Below are 10,795 nucleotides of genomic sequence, written 5' to 3'. Positions count from 1 at the left end.
ATAAAACCGAATGTTTGCGTTCTTCTAAATTAGAGTAGAGATGATCTGTAAAGTTCCAAACATACAGTTCCGTCCAATTCAGTTGAATTATCTCGTATGTATATGATTCTGTAGTTGACTGCGACATTATGCATGTCCCACTATCAAATCAATCTTTGATGGAACAGATTGGAGTCAAGTGAATTCTATCAAAACTGTACAATTCATAGCCATAAAACTTGATAGTTTCGCCGATAACAAGGCTTCTATGAAACCAAGTTACAGGATGAGGTGTATGACAAACAGTGAAAAAAAAGTTAAGGGTAAATTCAAATAGCATATAATAGGTACTCTTCAAATACAGTATTCAAAACAAGAATATGAATTCATATGAACAAGGTCAAGTCATTCTATTTGACACCAACTTCAATAGAGAAGTAGCCAAGATACATTAAAGTTCCGTTCTCGACAACATAAAATTGACCTTATCACTAGGCATGAATGATATGATAAATACTAAAGTACTATATTTATGACCGACTCGTTCGATTCTATCTACAAGGCGTAGTGAACAAGAGAATGAATGATGCTTAAAGAAACAATACACAACTCTTTATCCGACGACATTGTTCTGATTCTATCAAGCAAAGCACTCAGCTTATTCTCTTTCTTAATAGCTGATTGCCTATTTTGTAAAACTCCTTGTTTCCACTCAATTCAGTTTAAACTCGATTCAACATAGCCGAAACCTAATCTTTTGAAATCAGTTGAATTTAAACTGATTCCTGGACACTAGCTCGTATCCCTATTGTCTCTAGTCTTGTTGATTAGATAGAAAAATATATCCGTTCCACAATTGAGGAATGTATTGAGTTTTTAATATACAGAAAGCGAGTGGTCGTAAAACACCAACCATAATTCTAAATGAATGAGAAACTACAGATAAAATACTATGTTTATGACTCTTCGAGAATAATGCTGTAGTGAGAAGTGTTGTCCCATCTCTTCTAAGAGTTGCTGTTATTGTTGTCGTCAAATGTGCAAATCAGATAGTAAATTCTGCTTTTGTAATCATTTCTGCCAGTTTATACCAAGACCTCAATAATTTTTGCAATGGAAATAAATACAAGCAACTTTTTTCCGGTCGAGTTGTTGATCGACAAAGATTGATTGATTAGGTCGAACTCTAAACCATTCGTCCAGTATGATGAGGAGTGATATCCTTCTTCATGGAATAATGGGATCGAGATCCAGTTGAATCATAAACTTGATATTGTTCCTCCTATAAATGTTGTTGTCTACACTTTCCAAACCAGTAAAGAAAGTTGCAACTATATAAAGAATAATATCTACAAAGATGCAAATAATGATTCTGCAAGTGAGATTGTATATGCCTTGCTTTATTCTAAACTTTACCTTTTCGAATAGAAATTTGATTGTATTCTATCAGTGAGGATTGTATGATATTCATTTTTGATATAAAAAAACGGAAGAAGAGGAATAAGGTGAGTGTGAAAAGGATAAAGAATGCCTAAAGTAATCAGGTCTTTGAAGCTTTGGACAATTTATAACGATTAGGGATGCCATGAAATACACAAACATTAAACATATTGCTTCAACAGCCTACTTTTTATCTTATGGTGTTCAAATACAGGTCATGCATATCAGTAGAATGGATAAACAAAACAAAATGCCATAAACGCTCTACTGTTACCAGTATCAGGTAATAGTAGGGAATATTTTTTCTACTAATGACGACCAGAGTATCGTTGATGTTTCTAATGAGAATGAAAGACAAGACTTTTGGCTCATAATACTATCTCTGTAGTCTATTAAACTAGAAAGCCATTTCTTTCTTTTTTCACTTTATATCTTTCATCATCCATTTTCTTCCAAAGCAAATTGGTGTATTTTTTGTTTAACGAGTTGTATAAAGGTTGAAATGAAAGGAATCATTTTCTTCATCTTGTACTACATAACATGTAAACATGAAAAAAGAGATTCAATAGCTTGTATCAGCAAGGTTACATTGCTTCTTTTTGCGGCTCGTTTCTGACCAATCGTCTACAAACTAGTTGAATCTTCTTCTAAATCAAATGATTCTGTAGTCTATGAATAGTATAGTTTATAGTGTCATACTTCATTTCAATTAAAGTTCAGTTTTTAGTGTTCAGTAATTGCAACTTTTTTGAAAAGATAAGATAACAAGATGATGACTACTCTCCGACCAGTCAATAGAAACAAACAATGGACTTTAAGCACAATGACTTTACCAAAAAAGTGATGATTCTATGACGCAAGTTGATCTTGGTACCGAGGCAGTAAAACGAGAACGTGCTACACCAATATTGATAGGAATCAATGGATTCAAACAAAGTCTAATTGAATTCCGTACAGATACAAGAGTTGTAGAAGCTGATTGATTTATGCTCATCAATAGTAACATGTTCTCAATATTCTAGAAACACACTGTCATTCTATATGAAATTGAATCCACAAATGTACCAAAATTGAATTGTGGTCGATCACCTGTCCGGTCGTGCACAGAGCATGCAAATATTAAGGGGAAAATTGATGCTTCGTTGCAATTCGGATTCTCACCCAGTGATTCTCGCATGAATTGATCTTCGACTTGATTTTAAGTGATCCAAATAATAGTCTGTAAATCATCCTTTTAGAGTAAAGACTAAATTATTTTAGTCAATTCAAGATAATCTTGGACAATTCGACGCTGAATCAAGCATACAGGGTACCTAAAGACCACATAAGACACTGCTTCGGATATAAAGACTCTGTACATGCAACATCGAGATTTCAAGTGCAAAGGTACAAAGTCTTTCTCAACTTGACAACTAGTATTCAATAAAGTATCAATTCTACCTTAAAGAATCCATCTTATACAAACACTATCTAACAGAAACTCTATTGGATAACCCAATGTCCACATAATGACAATTCAACCAACTCTCTCGTAGATACCCCTAAAAAGATAACAACGTATATTAGTCTTACGACCAACTAATTGGCTTTGAATGGAAACATTGATTCAACTTTTTGTGCATCGAGTTGTGCCGCTATCTTGTCTAACACATTGATTCCATTCATTGCTAGGGCTATATTTCAATAGCTAACTTTGAACGTTTCTAACAAGCAACGCATTTAGATGCGAATACTTGAAAAAAGATTGACATCTGATTCTTGTCTGCAAAGTGACTATAGCGTACCCAGTAATGCTTGGTTGGAACGAAATGATATTACTGAAAGCACTTCAAGACAAGTAGTAATCAACTGAATCAAGTATAGGTTAACGTGGTTATATCTAAACAAACAACTAGTTAATATCAAAATATATAAACTAGTAGCAAATATTCGTGGCGCTGCAAAGGTATAATACGATTCACGGCTTGAGTCGATTCGCGAAGCTATCTAGGATGAGATGGTCAACGAAAACGTATCCATTATCGCAAATAGAGTGCAAGTATCGCGGAGGAATAATTGGACACTCAAACACTAGCAAGTTTTTCTCAAACCAAGTCTTCAGCTCCCTAGTCCTCGGTATCTTTAGTAATAACACTAATACTAGTACTATATGGAAAATCGTTTTTCTCGGGATAAGGACTAACTCGTTCGATAAATTCAGTATAATCTCTAAGAATTCAAAAGTTGAATCAACCATAGAGGACATTTCATTTACTTATGAAACAGAATTTCTTCTCGATGAGATATTCAACTAGTAATCAACAAATGACCAACTCTTACACAAAATGTCATCTTAAATGAACAGTATCAAGAAATATCTTACTTTCTTTCCAATGAACAGTAAATCATTGAATTCAGTATACAATTCAAGTAATATAAAACAGTAACCAGTTTCTAGATACGTTGAGAAGGAAGAAATCAAATAGACCTTTTGTTACGTATCTACTAGAATAATTGTGCCATATCCTGTTGAGATTTAACTAGAAGTGGTAAGATTTAGAGTACTCTAAAGCAAGTAAGTGATTATTACTTCCTTCAATACGGCTGTAACCAGAATTGTTTCGGATATCACTCTGAAATTAGATTCAAATTCAACTCATCAATAGGAACAAGGTATTGGTACGGCATAAATACATTGTTATTTATGACTTGAATCAATTGTGGTAATAGTCCAAGATTAAGAGGTGGATGAAAACCACCAAAGGTTGTGAAAAGAGTTCAAGCATCAAAGGATATACTATAAGATCCTGAAGTTAGAACATGACTATCAATTTATGTTTTGCTGCTACTTGTGTAAAAATCACAGAGTTGATTTTGCTTGCTTTTTGTGAGGATCAACCTCAAAATCTGTAAATCATAGGTCTGATATTTTAACCCTGTGAAGCCAGGGAAGCATTCATTTACTTCTTTTCCTTGAATTTCTTTCAACTAACCTTCCTATATTCTTTCATTGAAAAGTATATACTATGTAAAACATAAATTTTTGTTCTTTATAACAATTCATATGAATAAGGGAAAACAACCAGTATTTCGTGCTAAGACAAGTTCAATTTCTATTCCCAGCAAATCGTTTATAGAGAACTTTGGCTGCAATCTTGTTGCTTCTTTCTTTGAATTTACATCATCCTGCAGTCTTTGAATACTACTTTCTATCATCTTCATCCCTTTTCTTGTAAGAACATATTACAACTCTAAAAAACAAGATCTTCACCATTCTACAATTACACCGATAAAGAAGAGAAAAAACGAGATAGAGATATTATCTTATCCTTATCAGCTAGATGACTACTCCATATGAAGCTGGTCTTAGGGTCGAACAAGTAAGATGGAATTGTTCTGAAGCATAAATAGTCAAAAGGTGTAGTTTCGACATAAGAACAATACAATGTATCAAGATAAATCAGTAGTAGATTCTAGATCACAGAAAACAGTATGTTGTACACTTTCATGATACTGCAAGTTCACTTGTCAAAGATTACTTGATTCAACTGACGAAATTGTCTTGATTTGATCACTTGGAGTTACCCATCCCTACAAATGCAACGCAACTATCACGGGACAAAGAGATTCTTTGTGATCGGGATTTCCAATGAAAAAAGCTTCTGAAAGGTTGTACGTCGACGTTTTCGGAAAATAAATGACCACTAGTTGCTTCATCATACTATCATAAGATAACAAATAAGTTCATTTCAAGAGTCAAAAGATAAAGATTAGTCTCAAACATGTACAAGCAAAATCGAAAATCGACCAGTAAACAACTCGATACCCTATTTGTTGTTCAAAATCAGAACCGTGTGTAGTTCTACTGATAGTAAGGTACAGGAATAGTCGTAAGTGTGCAAATAGTGCCCTTTTATTTTGTAACGTCAACAATACAATTTTCCTTTATGGTAAAAAATATGTCAAATTCGTACTTTTATCACAAAAACTATTATTAATATTCCATGTAACACTCAGTATTACAGTATAACTTTCACTTGTTGTCGTTGTCGTTGCTGTCATTTTACAATTCGAAGTAAATAAAACAATTGCAATTCTCCGCTCATGCCAACAACGAAGAAAAGAGTAAAAGATAGAAGCAGGAATCATTCTCTTTGTAGAATTGATGACTGTGCCATGCTGCAGTAGGCTTGGGCTCATATTTGTTGTTGTTGCTGTGGTTGAATTTCAAGTAGTGGCGAATGGTTTGATTTTGCAGCGATAATAGAAAAATGCTTTATGGTTTGTGCCAATGTGCAAACTACTTTGTTCGTCTGCGTATGCTTTCTAGGAATTATCTACCAAAAGTTGGACTTTATTTTCAGAGTCAAACTAAGACTCTAGTCGGACACGATGACATCAATGTTTGCACTCGTGTAATATTGTTGAAGTTCAACCCATCCTTCATGAATGTCTTTCAGAGCTACTTTGTATACTATCCAAACGCAAGCTGTTTGCACAAAATGTGAAGTTTCCTTTTCACTTTTTGACAGCTACAACTACCACTACTTTCAACAGCATGACTTTCAGTGTGTTGGAAAAAAACAGATCAGCAGCACACTTGACATGCAAATACTGTTTCACACAAGTCGCCTTGTTTCCCATTCACACCGTACTACTAATGTTACCCTCCTCTTCAACTATATAAGGACCAAAGACGATTTGCAATAGATGCCTTTCAGAAACAACAGCAATACTAGTTCCACTACTATCACTCTTACGACTTATGTATCGTTTTAGACATATTTCACCCTCGGTAAAACCAGTAATTCATAAAAACAAAGGCGTTTCTCAAAACGGACTAGTAGCTACAGTCGCTATCGTCAAAACATTTACCAGGTGGACATAACCATGACTTTCAGCAATGCTCTTTTGCTTGCTTTATTTCACGGTTCCCAACAAGTTGAGTATATTTTGAACTAAAAACTGTTCCCTTGCTTTCAAAATACAAGTATATTCAGCTTTCGTTATCTAAAGACCCACATCCATAATATTTCAAAAGACATACTCGTATCAATAGAGAATTGATCTAAAAGCACAACAATACAAACAATCATTGAAAATATGCAATGATGGACTCAAGACTGTCCTATGCTATCCTGAGAAATGCCTGTTGCAGAGTTACAGACCGATTTCTACATCGTGAAAAGAGTCATATAGAAGGCAAAAAACTACTATACGGAATATAATTCTGTGTACTGACTAAAAGACTCAACTGAGAGTCTGGCTGGTTTCTTGTTCTTGCAGAATATCTTGGAAATATCAACCCAAAGACTGATTCTCGACAACAGACTACAAGATTAGACTATCAACTGCTAATACATACGCAAAACTGCTCTGAAACAATTATCGATAGAAATAAACAAACTTGTGAGACAACTAGTTGACTAAAGTACCAACACTCAACGACAGCTTATACTCCTTTGTCTTTGCTCTCTTCTCGACAACGCTAATCTCAAATTTCCATACAAGACCAGAAGTGAAATAACAACAAGTGTTGCATAAAGTATATAAACTCCAAAGAGATAATAAAATTTGTACATACTAAAAAGAAACTACAGTCTACATGGAACTCAGAGCTCAGGAATCGATGGATTGTTCTAAAAGAAACATTTGCAGGGCTTAAAAAAGAAACGTAGATAATAGAAATTCACTTGTCCAACTAAAACAAACGACGAATTCGCTTTGGAAATTAAAGTCTGAAAAGTTTCACTAACAAACTTGAACCAGGTCCACAGCCTTGACAACACTCACTGAGCCTTCCTTTCCATCCAACAATCAAACCATTGTGTTCATTTCTAATTGGATTGTTATGAGAAGGATCGCTTTGTATTGTCTCCTTTCACTGGAGATATATTATTTTGAGTGACTAGTGAGTTTTATGAAAGAAAATATTTCACTTGGAGATATGTAAAAAGTTTCTGGAACAATAAGTGTGCTAGATACAATCAATTTCACATCTCAGTATTGTTGTGAAAAGAGAAGAACAGTGTCGTAACAAAGGTCCTCGCAACTCCCTTGCGACAATGTAGCCTTTTAACAGAGTTGAGTTTGATCAATCTTGTCTCTGCAAGGTAAATTTCAAACTACTTGTGACCCTATTTTGATAACAAATCAAGAACGGTTTTGCTACAACTAGTTTTTGACTCGTTCTCGATCTGAGAACCTTTCTTTGTTGGTCACTCAAAATTAAGGAAAACTCCTTAAAGGTGTAAAATGGTCATTTTCTAATTTCAGTGACATTAACTCTGTTTGGCTTGCAATGAGAGAACTAGAACCTTTCCTTCTATGCAAATACGCTCAAGGAACAATCTTTGTTCGATTACGAGTTATAAAGAAGAATAAATCATATATTCAACCGTAGAATTGGAAAGTATACAGAGGACAGGACAATAGTAAAAAACTGACCAAAGGTTGGGAATACTTTTGTCTATACACAAATTCGTACATAAACTACCTACGATAAGGAGGATCGAACCTCAAAAGTTACGAGGGTCTCGCTTTGTTCTCTTCATAAACAACTTGTAGAGAGTTTTGACTGGTATTAGAGCAAAAGTGGTGATGCTTTTGCTTCTCCTTGCACATATATTTCAAAATTCACCTTTCTTTTTCACTTTGCCAAGAGCAGATGAAAGATTCTTATTTTTCCATTATTTCTACGTTTATATTCTTTTTTTTCACTAGGAGACGAAATTGATCCAATATATGTAAAAGAACAAGACCTTCCTTCACGAGTTTGGATAGTAACAAACACAATACAATTTGCGATGAACTCAACAAAAAAATCAGATAAATTGTATTATCTTATTCCGCTGAGTATTGCAAAGTTGAAAGCGACATTTTTATTCTTTGTAGAGCAACTTGGATAAAATTATTTTTCTCTTCTTCTTTATGTTTGACTTGTTTCTAGTGGAATTGAACGTTTCTTGTATTTATAGACTGTTTGTTGATACAAAACGATGAGTTGTCTTTGATTCTCGTTACAAATACCCAAAAAGAGGGCTCTACCAATGTGCCCATCAGGCTATATTTCGGAAGAGTCTTCTGCCAAGTGTCTAACGCGAGGAACTTTTGTATAGTGACTCACCGTCCTCTCGAGGTTATCTCGTTCCTAAAGCAGCTTTGTATTTTTTATAGTTTGCTTTCTTGTATATCTTTAAAAGTTGTGGTTTTAACAAAGTCTATCCTACAAGAGGACGCAGCAAAAGCCTTTAAACCTAAACAGTCATGTTTGCCTTCAACAACACCTCAACCATATAGTCGACTATTGAGGAGAAGGAATTCAACTATGATTCAACTTCTATACAATTACAAGATACGAGAGGAGAATCGGTATGGTAGACTCAATTCGTTGGAAACTCAACATCATATCGATTTTGATAAATTAGAAATCAACAAAACATCATATAAACTCAAGCCCTTCATTGTTGCATGCCAAGTAAAAAAGAGGCTTCAAACTCGTCATTCGCCTATATTGGTGCTACGAAGTACGACAAGATTTGTTTCACTGGCAAAGAATATTCAAACAATCAGAGCGACAAAATCATGAAGACAGTAGCTTTCAGATAATTGTCATAGAGTTTAAACTCTCTTCAATTTAACTACTGTGGAAATTTCATGTCTTTCTGTTTTTGTCTTTAAAATATTTTTATTGATCTGTTAGAATTTCTTAATAGCAAAATCATCCCAATAATAAAGATTTGGTTGGTGTCGTGTCTCTTTCTTTTTCTCTGATCAAGGCGGGATTCCGTGTTGCCGAATGTTTTGAGTACTCATTGTATATGGCAGACTCTGAAAAGACCGGTAAAACTCGAGCAACTATAGCCAAAAGCCTAATTGAAAAGTATTACAAGTCTTTATGTAACGACTTGTCGGAGAGAAGCAAGAGAAAGAACGAGATTGAGAGCAAACTCGCAGCCATGAAACTGAGCGAAGGTGAAAAGAAAAAGTATAGACAAGAACTTTTGAATAGAGAACTGAGGTTTATGAGAGATGCACACAGAAGGATGACAGAGGACCAGTTTGAAACAGTCGAAGTTGTTGGAAGAGGTGCCTTTGGTGAAGTTCGACTTGTTCGGAAACGAGAGACCAAGGAATATTTCGCCATGAAAAAGTTGCGCAAATCGGAAATGCTGAGAAAGGAACAGGCTTCACATGTCAAAGCAGAAAGAGACATTCTAGTCGAGGCTGATCATTCTTTCATCTGTAAACTCTATTATTCCTTTCAAGATGAAAAGTACCTCTATTTGGTTATGGAGTATCTTCCTGGTGGTGATCTTATGAGTCTACTCATGCGAAGAGATATTCTCACAGAAGAAGAGACTCGTTTTTATGCAGCTGAAATGATTGTGGCAATAGATTCCATCCACCGTCTAGGTTACATACACCGAGATATCAAACCAGATAATTTATTATTTGACGCAAGGGGACATTTGAAAGTTTCTGATTTTGGGCTTTGCAAAGCTTTTCGAGTAGAGGAAAGTGGAAAAGATATACTTGATACGGGAGAAGTTGTACAAGGTAGTCTAGGTAATATGTCCACATCAGAGAAAACGGCAGCTTGGAAACAAGCCGCTAGGGCAAAAGTATTTTCAACTGTAGGTACTCCAGACTATATTGCACCAGAAGTTCTTCTTCGACGAGGTTATGGTGAAGAATGTGACTGGTGGAGTGTAGGAGTAATCTTGTATGAGATGCTCATTGGCTATCCTCCGTTTTATGCCGATGATGCAGTTAGCACTTGTCGAAAGGTATCTTAGACTTATTTTTGGTTCATCACAATTAACGCATTTTCTGTAGATTTTGAACTGGAGGGAACATTTGCAGTTTCCGTCGGATGCAAAAATCTCAAAGGAAGCTCGCATGCTCATCGAATCATTATTGACCGATGCCAAAGACCGCTGTGGAGCAAAGAATGGTTTGGAAGACTTTAAGAAGCAGCCCTTTTTCCAAGGTGTGGATTGGAATAACTTGCAAAAACTTCCAGCACCATTTGTTCCTGATTTATCGAGTCCAACAGATGTCAAGTATTTTGACAAGTTTGAATTGGCAGAAGATGGTACTATTCGAGAGAGACCACCAAACTTGAGTGCATTGAGAAAAGTTGATGAGTTGAATGAACAGGATGTTCCCTTTGTAGGCTACACTTATAAGCGATATGATGTGAATACTATATCAAGTGGGGTCAGTTTGCGGAGTCTTTTTCAATCAAGTGAACAAGATTAGAGCTTGATAACAAGGTCTTCTTTTTGATTCCAGTGCTTTCATTTTATTGGTCAAACTTGAAAATATTTATAAAGTGTTCAGTTTTGAAAAATGAATGTAAAGATATTTTTCTTCGCTATTGTCTTTTAAACAT

General features: G+C 35.1%; 2 protein-coding genes across 2 annotated transcripts; both read left to right on the top strand.

The window, feature by feature from the left end:
• Positions 1 to 7,678: 7,678 nt before the first annotated feature.
• On the top strand, positions 7,679 to 8,663 carry Gasu_10190 (uncharacterized protein). Its single transcript, XM_005708418.1, has 2 exons — positions 7,679 to 7,797; positions 7,851 to 8,663. Exons 1-2 carry the CDS (start codon positions 7,700 to 7,702, stop codon positions 7,963 to 7,965), a joined length of 213 nt encoding a protein of 70 aa, XP_005708475.1. The 5' UTR covers positions 7,679 to 7,699; the 3' UTR covers positions 7,966 to 8,663.
• A 475-nt stretch (positions 8,664 to 9,138) lies between these two features.
• On the top strand, positions 9,139 to 10,793 carry Gasu_10180 (serine/threonine protein kinase). The gene is made up of 2 exons (XM_005708417.1): positions 9,139 to 10,187; positions 10,237 to 10,793. The coding sequence occupies exons 1-2, from the start codon at positions 9,219 to 9,221 to the stop codon at positions 10,660 to 10,662; spliced, it is 1,395 nt and encodes a 464-aa protein (XP_005708474.1). The 5' UTR covers positions 9,139 to 9,218; the 3' UTR covers positions 10,663 to 10,793.
• Positions 10,794 to 10,795: the final 2 nt, after the last annotated feature.

This window comes from Galdieria sulphuraria (genome assembly GCF_000341285.1).
Source record: "Galdieria sulphuraria unplaced genomic scaffold scaf_5, whole genome shotgun sequence".
NCBI lineage: Eukaryota > Rhodophyta > Bangiophyceae > Galdieriales > Galdieriaceae > Galdieria > Galdieria sulphuraria.
This window is presented reverse-complemented; position numbering and strand designations above follow the sequence as displayed.